The following is an 18,832-nucleotide window of genomic DNA, read 5'->3' as shown; positions in this document are numbered from 1 at the left end:
AGGTGGCGCTGTGAGTAAAACCTCAGTGCCTAGGGCTTGCCGATCGCATGGTCGGCGGTTCGAATCCCCACAGTGGGGTGTGCTCCCGTCATTCAGTCCCAGCTCCTGCCCACCTAGCAGTTCGAAAGCACCCCTAAGTGCAAGTAGATAAATAGGTACCGCTTTATAGCAGGAAGGTAAACGGCGTCTCCATGTGCTGCGCTGGTGCCGGCTCGCCAGAGCAGCTTCGTCACGCTGGCCACGTGACCTGGAAGTGTCTCCGGACAGCGCTGGCCCCTGGCCTCTTAAGTGAGATGAGCGCACAACCCTAGAGTCGGACACGACTGGCCCGTACGGGCAGGGGTACCTTTACTATATACTAGCGCAGCTTCATCTGGCTCCATTCCAATCCGGGCTGTTATCCAACTCTCTGAAAATTAGTGGCGTGGCAACTCCCAAATTGTTAATCCTTCCCATCCAAGTTGTTGTCCAAACCTTCCTTTTAAGATTTGGAAATACAGTACCTTCCACCTTATTGAATTGTTCTTCATAATTCTTAAGCAGACTGTTCGCTGTATTGCAGTACAGTGGTACCTCGGGTTACATCCGCTTCAGGTTACAGACTCCACTAACCCAGAAATAGTACCTCAGGTTAAGAACTTTGCTTCAGGATGAGAACAGAAATCAGGGGGAAGCAGCGGGAGGCCCCATTAGCTAAAGTGGTGCTTCAGGTTAAGAACAGTTTCAAGTTAAAAACAGACCTCTGGAACGAATTAAGTACTTAACCCGAGATACCACTGTATATCAGTCATTTGGCAATCGATCAGCCTTCCTGGAAACCACCCAGTCCCCCCTCCGGGCCCTAGAGGGGGGACATATTCCCTTTTCTTTACAACTATTTCCTCTCCTAGCTTAGTATCAGACGCATGATCTTTCCTTGGCCCTCTGCTCTGCCATAACTGGAGCAGCAAAATTATGTACGCCAAAGTACTTTCTAAGCCATGCACTAGCGCATCAACAATATTTACATAGAAGGGAGGGGGAGGTAGGGGAATCCATTAGGGTCATTCCAAACCCTATGACTCACTTACATACCCTAACAATTTCCCTTCAATGCTCCTTCACTTTATGGTTAGACAATGCCTCGCTCAAGGTGTACCGAAAGCTGTCGACCTGGATACGCCAAAGTGGTTCAAGAAGGAGAGCCCATTTGCTGCTATGCTTGTGCTCTATGTGCAGAAGGAACCATCTCCACCCAGGAAGGTGGGTGACTCCAGGGGGGAGGGCATTCCTTGGGAGAACAGAAATAGGTTTAAGTATAGCTTTCCCAAAAAGCCGGAAGAATTCTTGCTAGGTTTGGTGGGAGAAGATATTAAGAAGATAGATCAAAGACTATATCTGTATGCAACAACAGCAGCTAGAGTTTTGATAGCTCAAAAGTGGAAGCAACAGAATGCCGACGATAGGAGAATGGCAGATAAAGTTGGCTGAATACGCTGAGATGGCTAAATTGACACACAGAATTCGCAATCAGGAGGAGACAAAGTACCAAAAAGAATGGAGTAAATTTATGATTTATATAAGTGAGAACTGTACAAATTTGAAAATGTTGGTGTCATGGTGTAATGTTTAATTAAAGAAAGTGTGAATTATAGAATGGAATAGGAAAACTGGTGGAAGGGAAGTCAATGGCTCTATGGAGCATAAAGTAGGACATATGTAACAAGATTTGATGTTTTCTTGGTGGGTGTTGGTTGGTGATCTTAAATCTCAATAAAAATTATTATTTTTTAAAAAGGGAGAACCGAAAGAGGGCAGAGATCCAATAAAAGGCTGACAAGGAAAACAGTAAGAGAAAAAAGAGAAAGGTAGAGAGGAAAGCTGTGCATATCAAAGATGCGTGAAGGAGAGGTGGAGAGAACGGTCACTTGGGGGAGGTAGCAGAGTACACATAGAATAATAGAAACATGGTCGGAAGGGACCCCAAAGGTCATCTACTCTAAAGCCCTACAGTGCACATTGAGTGTGAAAGGAGAAAAGCAGAAGAAAATGGTAGGATGTTAATAAAAACACCAAGAGGCATGTAGAGGAGAGAACGGGGGATGCGTCTCCGTTTAGAGTTATTAGATCAAGATATTCTGCACAAAAGGGGGAGGTTGAATCACAATGCCTAGAGAACCAGTGCTTATGCTGAGTTTGAGAAAAGCTGAACTATGGAACTCCCTGCAACGTGGAAAGAATGTCACAGTTTGCATCTAAATCATGACTGTTGCCCTTAGTAGTTTCTAGTCATTTTAAATCGGTCCTAGGGAGATAAAGTGTGAGAACCCCTGCCACAATGAATTACCAGTACATGGTTTCAACTAGGGCCAGGGCCTTTTCAGCAGTGGCCCCGACGTGGTGGAACACTCTGTCACAAGAGACTAGGGCCCTGCGGGACTTGACATCTTTCCGCAGGGCCTGCAAGACAGAGCTGTTCCGCCTGGCCTTTGGTTTGGACTCGGACTGACGCTTTTGTTTCCCTCCCCTTATGGTCTTGATTTCTCAGCTACTTTAAAATGAGGCAGCATTTTAAATTGCATTTTAACCTGTATTTTAAATTGGGTTTTTTCCCTTTTCCTTCACCCCCCCTCTTTTTCCCCTATTATGTTTTTACTGTGATTTTATTGGTGGACAGGGTATAAATAAATGTTGTTGTTGTTGTTGTTGTTGTTGTTGTTGCTGTTTTCTTTTTAATTGCCTTGGAATGCACACTGCAGGAGAGATAGTTTGGGGGATGCTGCCCACAGCAAGTATAACCTTTTGTGATTCTAATCCCCCTCTGCTTTAAATGTGATTTGGACATGCTAATCTCCAGTGGCATAGCGTGGGTTTTCAGCACCCGGGGCAAGGCAAGTAATTTGTGCCCCCTAACCCGTGGATTTGCGCCCCCTAACCCCCAGATGTTGCGGCCGGCCCCCCCCTGCACCCCCCATGCTACGCCACTGCTAATCTCTAAAGATACAAATCTGATTCTCTTATTTATGTTATGGCTACTAAATTCGCTCCTCTTCCTTTCAGATGCAGGCTATTGCACCAAATGTCCAGATGATCAGCATCCAAACAAGGACCAAGATCAATGTGTCCCCAAGATCACCACTTTCCTTGCCTACACCGAACCTTTGGGCCTCATCCTGGCTTCCTTTGCCCTATTCCTGTCCATAACCACAGTATTTGTTTTAGGAATCTTCATTAAATACAAGGAGACTCCGATAGTCAAAGCCAACAACCAGGACCTCTCCTACATCCTCCTCGTCTTCCTCGTACTCTCTTTTTCATCTTCATTCCTGTTCATTGGTCAGCCAATGAACACAACCTGCCTCCTCCGACAAACGGCCTTCAGCATCATCTTCTCAGTTGCTGTGTCTTCTCTCTTGGCCAAAACCATCACTGTGGTGCTGGCCTTCCTGGCCACTAAGCCAGGGAACAGGGTGAGGAGATGGCTGGGGAAGACCTTTGCCAACGCCATTGTCATTTCCTGTTCCAGTATCCAAGTTGTCATCTGCACCATCTGGCTAGGGATCTCTTCTCCATTCCCAGAGGCTGACATGCACTCCCAGGCTGGGGAGATCATCCTGCAATGCAATGAAGGATCTGTTGCCATGTTTTACACTGTCCTTGGCTACATGGGCTTCTTGGCTGCCATCTGCTTCACAGTGGCTTTCCTAGCCAGGAAACTTCCTGGAGCCTTCAATGAAGCCAAGCTAATCACCTTCAGCATGCTGGTCTTCTGCAGTGTTTGGGTGTCCTTTGTGCCCACATACCTGAGCACCAAGGGGAAATACATGGTAGCCGTTCAGGTCTTCTCCATCTTGGCCTCCAGTGCTGGGCTTCTGGGCTGCATCTTCATCCCAAAGTGCTACATTATTGTACTGAGGCCTGATTTGAACACAAAGGAGCACCTCTCAACAAAAACAAAAGATGGCATCTGATAGTTCTAAAGAAAGGGACCATTTTCTAAGGAAAGGAAAGGGTCCAGAATCCTGGCTTCCATTGGAGGCAAACAAAATTCTCAAAAAGATGCAGAACCTCCTGCTTCCTGAAAGATTTTCAGGTTCCCTCTTCTTTTTCCATACCACATGCCTTCTCAGTAGTGGCACCCATCCTGCGGAACGCCCTCCCACCAGATGTCAAGGAGATAAATAACTATACAACTTTTAGAAGACATCTGAAGGCAGCCCTGTAGAAAGGATCGTGCATGAAGTAATCATGTAAATAATGCTGTGAAAGTGCCTTGAAAGGTATGCATGCTTTTTGCTCACTCTTTGGAGAAATTCCACTCGGCCAATTTGAGTTGCAGCTTGAATAAACCTGTGCTCTTTCCACACACTACTGTTTTCATTGGCTTGAAGAACTGGCATAGCCTAGACCCTCTTTGGTAGGGTAAACCCTGAACCTATTTCATTGTTCTCGGACCTACTAAAATCTCAACAGATTCACTGCAATATATGCTGATCTACTGATTGTCGGGGGGGGGGCATACATTCAGATGGGGCAGATCTACTAATATTTGGCCATAACATTAATTTTTCTTAAAATGCACAACAAAGCAGCAATTAACGCTGCATCTGTTGGTTAAGAGCAGTGGACTCGTAATCTGGTGAACCGGGTTCGCTTCCTTGCTCCTGCACATGCAGCTGCTGGGTGACCTTGGGCCAGTCACACTTCTTTGAAGTCTCTCAGCCCCATTCACCTCACAGAGTGTTTGTTGTGGGGGAGGAAGGGAAAGGAGATTGTTAGCCGCTTTGAGACTCCTTAGGATAGTGATAAATCAGGATATCAAATCCAAAAAAAACTATAGAGATTGTGCGTTCTATGGCTTTGAGGGACCAGTTCATTTTCTTTTCCTATTAGGATAAAGAATACTGGTTGAGTCGGAGCAATATTCTGATTCAGCAGGAGGCAACCTCAGACTTGCAAAATATTCAGGATAATATCCTGCAGAACATCCATGGTTTGTGACTGAATCAAGATAAAAATGGTGGATTTACTCTGACCAATAGGACAGTGAAATCTCCCTTCTTATGCAAATAAAATAATAATAATAATAATAATAATAATAATAATAATAATAATAATAATTTATACCCCGCCCATCTGGCTGGGTTTCCCCAGCCACTCTGAGTGGCTTCCAACCGAATATTAAAAACAATACAGCATCAGACATTAAAAACTTCCCTAAACAGGGCCGCCTTCAGTTGTCTTTTAAAAGTAAAATAGTTGTTTACTGCCTTGACATCTGATGGGAGGGCGTTCCACAGGGCAGGTGCCACTATCGAGAAGGCTCTCTGCCTGGTTCTGTGCAACCTCACTTCTCGCAGCGAGGGAACCGCCAGAAGGCCCTCAGCGCTGGACCTCAGAAGAAGGGAGGCATTACTGCTTGCCTGGGGAGGGAAGAGGGATGGGCACACCGCACAATGCAGGTATGTGGTAGTTCAAATGGAGCCTAAAAGAATGGGCAGAGCTGTAGCTAGGAGGGGCGGGGGCCACTGGGCACCACACGGCAGGGGACAGCACTTCTTGTGCCCGAGCTAAGCGTCTTTCCTGGGAGTGACGCGGTGGCTCAGGCACCTGCAGCCTCCACAATGCCCAAAAGGGCCGTGTGAGGCATGCATCTGCCACCCCCTGAGCCTCTCTGCAGTTGAGGGCGAGGCAGCAAACAGTCTCCCTGCAGGCTCTTCACAGCTCGAAAAACCAATGCAGGCCTGCAGGGTGCCAGAGCAGGAGAGGGCTTGGGCACTGGGATTCTGGTGTGCCCTGCCCCACCCCACGGGAGCCTTGCCCCACCCCCATGCACCCAATGAACATTTGGGTCCTGCCTCTATGAAATGATTTCTTCAATACAAAGTGTGCCAAGTTCAGCTGCTCACTGGCTGGCCCATCTCCAGCTATGGAGCCCCATCAGTGATATCTCACAAACATGTTTTTTCCTCCAGCTCTGCCCCTCTTCCTTGAGCCATGGAGAGAGACTGGCAGGTTGCAGAGGTGGACCTTCTTCCCCTGTATAATTACGAAAATCACAATGGTGTATTCTTCCCCTCACACACCAAAGCTCTGGGGATTTCCCCTGAGACCAATAATACAAACATCTGAATCCAGAACAACATGTGGCAACTTCCTGCAGCAAGCCAGAAAGAAGAACTGTGACATAAATACTGTTGTGATTCTAAGGGTGAGGTGCCCATGCTGTGGAAGTTGCTCCCAGCTCCATTCACCACACAGAAGCAGCTGTAGGTCCCCAATTGTTTACTGCTGCAGAAGATCAGGCTTCAGCAATGCAGTTGCAGACACTGATATATACATACAGCTTGTGGTGTTTGCAGATACAGATATATACAAGTGCAAAGTATTTCTATTGCTCCAGCAATTCCATGACATAACCCAGACTTTGAGTCATTTCACAAGACTCCCTCACCGACTAATAAGCTGGCATTAGCAACTGGCTTGCTTGGCCTACCCCCTTCCTCCATGTTCAATTCCTCCAACAAATTTCTTGGGGGAAAAGACTAAGTCCTGTGCCAGTGGGAGTCTGGTCTGAGACTGAGGGAAAGCAGGGACTGTGCCTTTGGGCTCTAGATATGAATCCATGGGAGGAATCCAGCTGTGTTCTTAACATCATTGCTGCCACGATGAAGGTGACTGGCACAGGCACTGCTAGAATGGTATCTCTGCTGCTGCTGCTGTTGCTGCTGCTGTTGCTAATGCCCCAGGCAGTCCATGGAACACAGACAGAGTACTGCCAAGTATTCCTGCCTCGTTATCCAAATCAGCCTGCAAATTATTACAGGACAGGAAACCATCTCATTAGTGGAATCATCTCATCAAAAGGTGGTTTAGTTGAACCATACATCTTCTCCCGGCACCCCTTAACCAGGTTTATTCTGTAGGTACCGATGTATTGATGGATTTTATGCTGCCCTCTCTGCACCCTGGCCGTCCCCAAGTACTAGGGGCAACCTCTATTTTCTGGTCCATCTGATCAAATTCTGTCCTTATTTTGATTCCAGTAGTTCCTTCAGGCAATCTTGTTACTCAGCGCTCGCCTTCATTTGCCTGTACAAAGCTTAGCTTGCTGTTATATTATGTCTTTCAGTGTGGATTCTTTCTAATTTGTTGGTGGACAACAATGAGCATTTATTATATCTATATTCATGCTGATTTGCTTGCTGGGTGTTTAGGTATTTTCCTGCTTGGAAGCAGCCGAGATGAGCAGTTTCCTAACATTTCACATCTCTTTAAATTGTGTTTGATTTTGATCTTCGAAGGCAATGGGCTTCCCATCAGAAACAGTAAACTCTCCATTTTCTCTTAAATGGCAAAGTAATATCCAACTTGCAACCACCCCCCCATAAAAACAATACAGACCAATATTTGGGGATGAGCTATTTTAAGATTTGTGTAAAGGCCTTTAAATTGATAAAGGCAATAATGTGTTATTTTGTGTTCACTGAAAGGAGAACGGCAGTCTATGAGTACTATTGGTTTCTTTGTTTGCAGGTTCGGTTCTACGAGATATTGGCATATCCTGTCCTTCTTGCTAGCTGTTCAGGAGATCAATCAAGATCCCACAGTTTTACCCAACATCACCCTGGGGTACAACCTCTTTGACAGCTTCTATGATGGCAGACTTACTTCTGATGCCATCCTTGATGGCCATTCTGGAGGGGTAAAGAATATTCCAAACTATAACTGTGGACAACAGAAGAACCTCTTGGCCGTTATTGAAGGGGCTGAATCAGACATCTTCATCCAGATTGCAAGCATGTCAGACATCTACAAAATCCCACAGGTAAGAACTAGGATCGCCAGTTGTGAAGGATGCTACAGTCGTAGATTATATACATTCGAAGAGGATTAGAACAGATGATCTTTGAGCTCCCTTCCAACTCTTTGAAAAGTTTCCCAGAAAATGTTTTTTTAAAGGCTAAATCTGTCTTGGGACACCCTAGGTCAGGCATAGGCAAACTCGGCCCTCCAGATGTTTTGGGACTACAACTCCCATCATCCCTAGCTAACAGGACCAGTGGTCAGGGATGATGGGAATTGTAGTCTCAAAACATCTGGAGGGCCATGTTTGCCTATGCCTGACCTAGGTTGCTTTTGCTGGGGAGGGGCTGGATTCTACTTCTTTTCTCCAGGACTACTCTAAAATTAGTAAGAAGGGGATTCAGTTTTACTTTCCTAAAGCCCAGAGGATATGGAACAACAATACTTCATTGATTGCAAGGGACAATCCAGCACAAGTTAAAGGATGCTGGGGAGAAATGCTAGAGAAATGCCTCTCTGAAAAGAATGAAGTCTATTGTAATTTTATATAAAGGAAGTTTATTTAGTAAAAGGGACACGGGTGGCGCTGTGGGTAAAACCTCAGCACCTAGGACTTGCCGATCGCATGATCGGCGGTTCAAATCCCCGCGGTGGGGTGAGCTCCCGTCGTTCGGTCCCAGCTCCTGCCCACCTAGCAGTTCGAAAGCACCCTTAAGTGCAAGTAGATAAATAGGTACCGCTTTATAGCGGGAAGGTAAACGGCATTTCCGTGTGCTGCTCTGGTGCTGGTTCGCCAGAGCAGCTTCGTCACACGGGCCACGTGACCCGGAAGTGTCTCCGGACAGCGCTGGCTCCCAGCCTCTAGAGTGAGATGAGCGCACAACCCTAGAGTCTGTCAAGACTGACCCTTACGGGCAGGGGTACCTGTACCTTTATTTAGTAAAAAGACTTTGAGTTTCAGGGTAGGGGGTAGGGAAGGGCAGGACACACGATCCAAGACATCAAAAAGCAGTTTAATTTTACATGCTTGAGCAGAGCCTTGGTTTTCAGCACATGTGCTGAGTCCATTGCAGAAAAGATGGTTTCGTGGAGCATTCGTCTGTTATAAAGCAAAGATTGCTCAGATGAAACATGGTGGTATCACAGCTCCATAAGGTGACAATTTCTGGACACAGCGAAAAATCCAGAACTGGACACAGGACTCCTGATGTGGCCTCATTCTGTTCAGTCTTTTACCTTCATTCAAGCACATCCATCACACAGGAAGACCTAGTAGAAATACCTACAGCTGAGCGAATGCACATTTTAGCAGTGCCCAGTTAGCAGGCTGTTAAGATCATAGGCTGATCCACAGAAACTTGCTGTAAGCGAGACCACTTCACATAAACAAGCAAACTATGGGTCAATTTGGTGCTCATTCCACTTCTGGAAATTTTCTCCACCCTCCCTCATATTGACAAGGACTTGACAAAGATCAATCTTTTTGAGCTTCTTCCTGGCTGTTATGTACTGAAGTTCTCACCCTGGGCCAGCAGGGGGATACGGTAGATAGTTATGCAAATGAAGGATCGAAAGTGCCGTTCAGTGATTGGATAGTTTGTATGCAAATGAAGGATCAAAAGTGACGTTCAGTGATTGGCTAGTTACAGAAAATGGTTACTGTTGCATTCTAGTGGAGCTCTATATAAGCAGGCTGACTGAGCTCCTCAGTTCAGTTCTGTTCCAGCTTACAAATAAAGAGCTGCTTTGGAAGAATCGCTGTGTCGTCTGATATGTTTGCCCACAACTTAACACTGGCGACGAAGGTGGGATCGATGGACATCAGAGCACAGCCAGATGCGGCCATCCTCTGAACTGAGCTGAATCACTGAGCAAAATCACTGAGCCAATCACTGAACGTCACTTTCGATCCTTCATTTGCATAACTACCTACCGTATCCCCCTGCTGGCCCAGGGTGAGAAACTTCAGTACATATCACTGGCTCTTAATACTTCCAGGTTAACAAAAGTGCCACAATTCCCCTGAAAACAAACTTTCACTTCCTTACCTAACCAGATATGTCATGGCTTTGCTCTTCATGATCAAATCCAGTTCCCTTTTGTCTACCGGATGGTCCCAAAGGAAGTAACCCAGTACCTGGGGATTATCAAGCTGCTCCTGCATTTTGGATGGACGTGGATCGGAATATTTGCTCCAGACAATGACGCTGGAGAAAGCTTCGTGAATGCATTCACACCTCCGATAATCCGCAGTGGGATTTGTGTTGCCTTTGTGGAAAGAATACTACAAAAGACTCTAGAGAAAAAATACTTATGGCGTGAGCTACCTGCCATGTGGCAACAAGTCAGTGTGTTTGTTTATTGTGGGGGCTCTGATTATGAATTTGGCCCAATCATTGTGTTGCAACGGAAGCTAGCTAGGAGGAAAGTTTGGATCACTACAGTTTTTAGGAACACGAACATCATTTTATCTTATGATACCGATTCCTTCATGCAAATCCATGGTTCTTTGTCCTTAGTAAGGAAGGCCAGAAAAGGGGCAAAGCATGACTTCTATGAGGCATGGTCCAGTGAAACAAACGAGTTTTGGGAGAATTCTTTCCATTGTTCATGTTCAGAGGATGTGCTGACAACTGAAGTTTGGACAAGATGCACAGAGAAGGAGAAACTGAAGGTTCTCCCCCAAGAGGAGATCGAAAGAGTTGTGTCTCAAGACAATTACATTACTTACAACGGTGTCCAGGCTGTGGCACTTGCCTTAAACTCGGCATATTCCTCCAGATCCAAACAGATGTTGATGGCGGGTAGGACAAACAGTTTGGGACTTCAAAAGCTGCAGCCATGGCAGGTATTCCCCTTTCCTTTTGCAACAGCACCGCAAATTGCAATCTGTTGCCCCATATGCAAAATGTAGGGTTGCTATGTTCCCAGAGGTGAAAATCAGGACAGAGTAGTTGGGCTTTTTGAAGGAACATTTCCCCCACCCCCCCCAAAAAAATCATAGAATCATAGAATCATAGAGTGGGAAGAGACCACAAGGGCCATCGAGTCCAACCCCCTGCCAAGCCGGAAACACCATCAGAGCACTCCTGACATATGGTTGTCAAGCCTCTGCTTAAAGACCTCCAAAGAAGGAGACTCCACCACACTCCTTGGCAGCAAATTCCACTGTCAAACAGCTCTTACTGTCAGGAAGTTCTTCCTAATGTTTAGGTGGAATCTTCTTTCTTGTAGTTTGGAACCATTGCTCCGTGTCCGCTTCTCTGGAGCAGCAGAAAACAACCTTCCCCCCCCCCTCTATGTGACATCCTTTTATATATTTGAACATGGCTATCATATCACCCCTCAACCTCCTCTTCTCCAGACTAAACATGCCCAGCTCCCTTAGCCGTTCCTCATAAGGCATCGTTTCCAGGCCTTTGACCATTTTGGTTGCCCTCCTGTGTACACGTTCCAGTTTGTCAGTGTCCTTCTTGAACTGTGGTGCCCAGAACTGGACACAGTACTCCAGGTGAGGTCTGACCAGAGCAGAATACAGTGACACTATTACTTCCCTTGATCTAGATGCTATACTCCTATTGATGCAGCCCAGAATTGCATTGGCTTTTTTAGCTGCCGCGTCACACTGTTGGCTCATGTCAAGTTTGTGGTCAACCAAGACTCCTAGATCCTTTTCACATGTGCTGCTCATTTTGGGGGTTCCCTTTGATTTTTTTCAGAATTTTTTTAAAAAACTTGCCATATGTCCAGGTTTTCCCAGACATTTTGCTGATTCAGAAAAAATCCACCATTTTTCTGCGTGATTCCCAGACGTGTCAGGGAAAACCTGGAGATATGGCAGCCCTAGCAAAATGTTTGCTCATTGCTGAGGCAAATTCAGTTTGTACGTCTCCTGCTGCAGGTCAACCATTTAGCTTGCTTTGGTGACACCAAAAGACACTCATCTACCTGTTCAGTTGTCTTCCCTTGTGTCCTAAGAGATCTGCTCTGACTCTCCTGGGTCCCACGCTGTAGGCTTTCCACATTGACGGAAAGTTGGATCTACACATAATTCTCACATATCTTCTCTCTAATAAGATATTTATTAATCTACAAAATTTATATACTGCTTACTAACTAGAAAAAAGGGAATACAGCAAACACACCCACCCAATATCAGGGAGGTCCAAAGGAAAGGCTCCCACATGAAACCACAGTGTGACAGTTCTGCAAATCTAAGCACCTTTGAGTCCAGAAGTGCAGTGGCCCAATTCACAGGCGATTAGACTGCAAAATGAGCTGGGATATTCAATGAGCCTCCCGTGTGGTGAGAGCCAGTGTGGTGTAGTGGTTAAGAGCAGTAGACACGTAATCTGGTGAATCGGGTTCGTGTCTCCGCTCCTCCACATGCAGCTGCTGGGTGACCTTGGGCTAGTCCCACTTCTCTGAAGTCTCTCAGCCCCACTCACCTCACAGGTGTTTGTTGTGGGGGAGGAAGAGAAAGGAGAACGTTAGCCGCTTTGAGACTCCTTAGGGTAGTGATAAAGTAAGATATCAAATCCAAACTCTTCCTCCTCCTCCTCTTCTTCTTCCTCCATATTTTCTTTATCATTCCAGCTTCACCCCTACTTAAGAAAAGCCCAGTGGTTTAACACCACCAAGGGTGGATTGTATTCAGAAGAGAATGGGGAGCTGGCAGCCGACTATGACATTGTGAACTGGGTGGTGTTTCCCAATGGGTCTCACGGCAGAGTGAAAGTCGGGAGCGTAGAGGAACAGGCATCCTCTGATTTAAAATTCACCATTAACCCAGAAGCCATTGTGTGGCCCTTGTGGTTTAATGAGGTAGAGCATATTATCATCTGTGTCATTATTATTATTATTATTATTATTATTATTATTAAATCCATTTGCTTTGGAAGGAGGGGCAGGTTCACACCAAACACCTGAAAGCTGAAGCTCAAACAGTATGCAGGTGTGGGGTGGGGGACAATTATCTTCCTGGGGACCCAATTCACTCCCAGACCCCTAACACTTTTTCTTGATGCACCTTCTCTGCATGGCTAGACCGTTCCTCACTCCAGATGTACCAGCAGCTGTCGCCCTGGTTACCTCAAGGTGTCTCAAGAAGGACAGACGGTTTGCTGCTATGCTTGTGTTCCGCGTGCAGAAGGGACAGTCTCCATTTTGGAAGGTGAGTGATCTCAGGAGAAAAGGAAATTCATTGGGAGAACATAAACAGGGCAAGCTTCACTCAGACACATACTATGAAGACCCTAAAGACATTTTTCAGAATATGGACCCTTGCTTGGCTTCTGTAATTTTTTTTTTAAAAAAAAATTATACTTTTCAGGTATACAGTTCACTAATTTAACAGTCATTTTGACATTTCATAACCTGACTTCCTTCCCCCTCTTCCTGCGGTTCCTTAAATTTATTTTTATTATCTTCTGCATATCCAAATTAACTTAATTTGCTCATTTATCCATCTTCTTTAAGTATATACTTTTATGAAACTGCAGACTCTTACAATAATGCTACCAATGTTCTTATCTGTAAATATTCAGTAAACCATTTCCATTCTTTTATATAAAAAAAAGTTTGTTATCTTGATTTCATATTCTTCCAGTAAGTTTCGCCATTTCTGCATATTCCATACGTTTTTGTATTCCATTCACCCTTTGCTGGGAATTCTGCTTCTTTCCATTTGGGGACAAGTAGCATTCTCGGCTGCTGTTGTAGCATACATGAATAAGTTTCTTTACAGTTTCTCGCTTGGACTACTGCAATGCGCTCTATGTGGGGCAACCTTTGAAGGTGACCCGGAAACTACAACTAATCCAGAATGTGGCAGCTAGACTGGTGACTGGGAGCAGCCGCCAAGACCATATAACACCGGTCTTGAAAGACCTCCGCTGGCTCCCAGTACATTTCTGAGCACAATTCAAAGTGATGGTGCTGATCTATAAGGCCCTAAACGGCCTCGGTCCTGTATACCTGAAGGAGCGTCTCCACCCCATCGTTCTGCCCGGACACTGAGGTCCAGCGCCGAGGGCCTTCTGGTGGTTCCCTCCCTGAGAGAAGCCAAGTTACAGGGAACCAGGCAGAGGGCCTTCTTGGTGGTGGCACCCGACTTGTGGAACACCCTCCCACAGATGTCAAAGAGAAAAACAACTACCAGACTTTTAGAAGACATCTGAAGGCAGCCCCGTTTAGGGAAGCTTTTAATGTTTAATAGGTTATTGTATTTTAGTGTTCTGTTGGAAGCCTCCCAGAGTTTGGCGGGGCATAAATAAATTATTATTATTATTATTATTATTATTATTATTATTATTATTACTACTACTACTACTACTACTACTACTACTACAGTTAAGCAAGATGAGCTCCACAACCCCATAGTCGCCTTTGACTGGACTTAACTGTCCAGGGGTCCTTTACCTTTTACCTTTACAGTTTAGGTAGTTCTGTCCCTATAATTCCCAAAAGAAAAGCTTCTGGGGTTTTTTCAACAAAGGTTGTTTTAAACATCCTTTTCATTTCATTATATATCATTCCCCAGTAAGCTTTAACCTTACTACAAGACCACCATTGGCTTCTGTAATGTTAAGCCCCATAACTCAGCATCTCTCAAATGGTGGGCTTCACACAGCAGCCTTTCCTCTGGCTATGTTCCGTTTGCCTATCAGATGAACGAACACCAGGCAGCAGAAGCTCCCTGCACTCACAGTGCACAGATATCTTTGGGAATGGAAGCTGGTTGTTGTGGTTAGAGTATTGGACTAGGAACTGGGAGAGACCGGGGTTCAAATCCCCACTCAACCATGAAACTCATTGGGTGACCTTGGGCCAACATTGCCTCTTAGCCTAACCCTACATCACAGGGTTGTTGTGGAGAGAAATGTGGGTTGTAAATTCAATAAATAAATAAATAAACAAACAAATAAAAATAAATTAAGGAATGACACAGTGCAAACTCCCAAGGAATTCTAGGTATCTGCTATCAGCTCACCTACGGTTTATGGTTGGTTCATAGAACACCAGTGTTCTAATTTAAGAATATAGGAAGTTCTTAAATCGTAAACTTGTCTTATAAATGACCTTCATTGGCTATCTGAAGTCTGATTCCTGCTTACAGGGGCTGATAACCAGCTCTTCCTAACAAATACAAGGATCAGAGCTTCTATAGCTGTTAGGTTCAGGATTTTACCTATTTCATCAGATCACATATGGGGTGGGAGATGTGTTGAGGTTAAATATAGCTCATGAGGGATGCAAAATTAAACTTTTGTCAGCTGTGCTGATCCATGAAAATAAACCATATAAAAAAATCCAAACTAGCACCCATAATTACAAGCTTTATGTTAGCTACCAAAGCATCTCCTCTTCCTTTCAGATGCAGACCACTGCTCAAAATGCCCAGGAGATCATCACCCAAACAAGGACCAAGAAAAATGTGTCCCCAAGGCTACCAGTTTCCTATCCTATGAAGACTATTTGGGGATCCTCTTGGCTTCTTTTTCCCTCTTCTTGTCATTCTCAACAGGCATCATCTTAGGAACCTTCATTAAATACAAAGAAACACCCGTAGTCAAAGCCAACAACCGGGACCTCTCCTTCACCCTCCTCATCTCTCTCCTGCTTTCCTTTTTGTCCTCCTTCCTCTTCATCGGCCGGCCAAGAAGAGCAACCTGTCTTCTCCGACAAACAGCCTTCAGCATCATCTTCTCGGCTGCAGTCTCTTCTGTGTTGGCAAAAACCATCATGGTGGTGCTGGCCTTCCTGGCCACGAAGCCAGGGAACAGGGTGAGGAGATGGCTGGGGAAGAGTCTGGCCAACACTGTTGTCATTTCCTGTTCCGGTGTCCAAGTTCTCATCTGTACCATCTGGCTGGGCATCTCTCCCCCATTCCCAGAGTCTGACATGCACTCCCAGCCTGCAGAGATTATCCTGCAATGCAATGAAGGGTCTGTGGCCATGTTCTATGGTGCCCTGGGCTACATGGGCTTCCTGGCTGCTATTTGCTTCGCGGTGGCTTTCCTAGCCAGGAAGCTGCCTGGGGCCTTCAATGAGGCCAAGCTGATCACCTTCAGCATGCTGGTCTTTTGCAGTGTTTGGGTGTCCTTTGTGCCCACCTACCTGAGCACCAAGGGGAAATTCATGGTAGCCGTGCAGGTCTTCTCCATCTTGGCCTCCAGTGCTGGGCTTCTGGGCTGCATTTTCATCCCCAAATGCTACATTATTGTACTGAGGCCTGATCTGAATAGAAAGGAGCACCTGACAACAAAAACAAAAAATGGTACCTGAACGTTGTACTATTATTTTCAATTTTGGCAAGAGATGCCCAGCACACCAGTAATGAAACCCATATATTTGCTTTAGTAAGGTAGCTTCTTAGATTTAAATCTCTTCCTTTCACATAAATCACGAATGACTTTGCTTCGATGCTTTTTACATAATGCTTTATCATAGCCTGACTCCCACAGTTCCATATTTCCTCTAATGTGTAGCTGCCTTCCGAAAGCACAATTAGAAATACTAGTTTTTGCAGGCTTGGTGTACTGAATCATGCAAAAAAATGGAAATCAGAAGAAGTACCAACATTGAAAGATTGGCAACATACAAATTTATGATGAGTTAAAGAAAATACTGAAATACACTTTCCCCCCAAAAACCGAAGCTTTCCTCTTAGGTATGATTGGAGAGGAGATCAAAAATGAAGACCAAACATTCTTTCAATACGCAACGGTGGCGGCCAGGATTTTATTAGCGCAAAACTGGAAAACCTCTAACACCCCCACCGTCAGAGAATGGCAAATGAAACTATTTGAGTATATAGAGCTAGCGAGAATGACACAAAGAATTAGGCATCAAAAAAATGTAAGGCTAAAGAACGATTGGAATAAATTTTTAAGTTATATTGAAGTTAATTTGGGAATTACTAAAATCACAGTGGACGGAATCTAATACCTGCGATGTATAGAGTTAATACAACACAACTGCAGAAAGATTATAAGATTACCTAACCGAAACCGAGATGGAAGGAGGTCAAATGTTATTTATTTCAGTTTTGGAGGTGCTCCTGAACTTGATCAGAGGTGACCGGTTGGTGCAGGGGATTCAGGTCGGAGCGAAACAATATAAACTTAAAGCTTTTGCAGATGACCTAGTTTTGACACTGCAGGAGCCAGAGTCTAGTACGAAAAGAGTATTACAATTGATACATGATTTTGGTCAGGTGGCGGGATTTAAGCTAAACAAACAAAAAACGAAGGTGTTAGGGAAAAATATGACAGATACAGAGTCAAAACGGTTTCAGAGAGAAACAGAATTATCATTGGTGAAAAAGGTAAAGTACCTAGGGGTCAACATAACAGCCAAAAATCTGAGTCTATTTAAGGACAATTATGAAAAATGCTGGTCTGAAATTAAGAGAGACTTGGATAGCTGGGCAAAATTGAAGCTTTCTTTGTTGGGCCGAATTGCTGCTATTAAGATGAATGTATTGCCAAAGATGTTGTTTCTGTTCCAAACATTGCAAATTGTGGACAAAACGGAGTGTTTCCGGAGGTGGCAGAGAGATATTTCCAAATTTGTCTGGCAGGGCAAAAAGCCCAGAATTAAGTTTAAGATATTAACAGATGCGAAAGAAAGAGGGGGCTTCGCCCTGCCAGACTTAAGGTTGTACTATGAAGCCGCAGCTTTCTGCTGGCTAAAAGATTGGCTACTTCTCGAGGACACTGACGTGTTAGATCTGGAAGGTTATAACAACGCTTTTGGTTGGCATGCATACTTATGGTATGATAAGGTTAAGATCAATAAGGCCTTTAAGAACCATATTGTCAGAAAAGCAGTGTTTAATGTCTGGACAAAATATAAAGACTTATTGGAAAATAAAACTCCAAGGTGGCTATCACCTTTGGAAGCTAAGGCCCGAAAAACACCCAATATGGAAGCCTATTGGCCAAAATATTGGGAACTGTTAGAAAAAGACGGAGACAATTGGAAATTGCAGAGTATGGAGAAAATGAAGGATAAAGTGCGAGACTGGTTACACTACGCTCAGATTAAAGAAATTTTCAAAAGTGATAAAAAGTTAGGGTTCCAGGTGGAGAAATCGAAGTTGGAAACAGAATTGTTAGAACCTAAGACTAAGGTACTTTCAAGAATGTATAACTTGCTGTTGAAATGGAATACACAAGACGAAATGGTTAAGTCTGCTATGATAAAATGGGCACAGGACATTGGGCATAATATTATGTTTGAAGACTGGGAAAGGTTGTGGACCACTGGGCTGAACTTTACTGCATGTAATGCTTTGAAAGAAAATGTAATGAAAATGATATACAGGTGGTACATGACCCCAGTTAAACTTGCCAAAATATACCATTCGTCTGATAATAAATGTTGGAAATGTAAAGGAAACGAAGGAACATTCTTTCACCTCTGGTGGACCTGCCCAAAAGTGAAGGTCTTCTGGGAAATTATATATAATGAGTTGAAAAAGGTATTTAAGTATACCTTCACCAAGAAACCAGAGGCCTTTCTTCTGGGCATTGTCGACCAGAAGGTGTTAAAGAAGGATAGAACATTTTTCATGTATGCAACAACAGCAGCAAGGATACTACTCGCTAAGAACTGGAAAACTCAAGATCTACCCACACTGGAAGAATGGCAGATGCAACTGATGGACTATATGCAACTGGCGGAGATGACTGGCAGAATCCGAGACCTGGGAGAAGAAAGGATCGAAGAAGATTGGAAGAAATTCAAGATTTATCTACAGAAGTATTGTGATTTAGTGGAATATTAAGAAGGATGCTTGGTTATAAATAATTGGCCATCACTAAATTGGATTTGAATTTGATGATAAGAGAAATTAAGAGAAACAAAACTGGTTGGAGAATTATTATATTGTATTTAAAGAAGTGGTTATAAAATTGAAAATAAGATGATAATTTGCTTGACAAAAATTTATCAATGATGTAAGTGGGAGCGGGGGATGTGAGGAAGTCCAAAGATGTTATGAAATTTTGTAAAAACAAAGTAACGCTGTTTATTATTTCTG

The 18,832-nt window shown here is 44.4% G+C and overlaps 2 protein-coding genes across 2 annotated transcripts in view; both read left to right on the top strand.

Annotated features, from left to right (window-relative positions):
- Positions 1 to 18,832, top strand: part of LOC309364557 (uncharacterized protein) — a 57,103-nt gene that overhangs the window by 16,741 nt on the left and 21,530 nt on the right. The window lies entirely within an intron of this gene.
- The window catches only part of LOC309363252 (vomeronasal type-2 receptor 26-like), a gene marked incomplete at its 3' end in the record, with an annotated part of 58,202 nt that overhangs the window by 28,102 nt on the left and 11,268 nt on the right, over positions 1 to 18,832 (top strand). The window contains exons 8-13 of the mRNA XM_081899356.1: positions 1,116 to 1,242; positions 7,560 to 7,807; positions 9,842 to 10,633; positions 12,382 to 12,609; positions 12,832 to 12,958; positions 15,161 to 15,570. Coding sequence (XP_081755482.1) covers positions 1,116 to 1,242; positions 7,560 to 7,807; positions 9,842 to 10,633; positions 12,382 to 12,609; positions 12,832 to 12,958; positions 15,161 to 15,570 — 1,932 coding nt within the window. The remainder of the gene's footprint in view (positions 1 to 1,115; positions 1,243 to 7,559; positions 7,808 to 9,841; positions 10,634 to 12,381; positions 12,610 to 12,831; positions 12,959 to 15,160; positions 15,571 to 18,832) is intronic.

Source organism: Podarcis melisellensis (genome assembly GCF_964234715.1).
Source record: "Podarcis melisellensis genome assembly, chromosome: 2".
Lineage (NCBI taxonomy): Eukaryota > Metazoa > Chordata > Lepidosauria > Squamata > Lacertidae > Podarcis > Podarcis melisellensis.
Note: the sequence above shows the minus strand (reverse complement) of the source record. Positions and strands in the feature narration are given on the sequence as shown.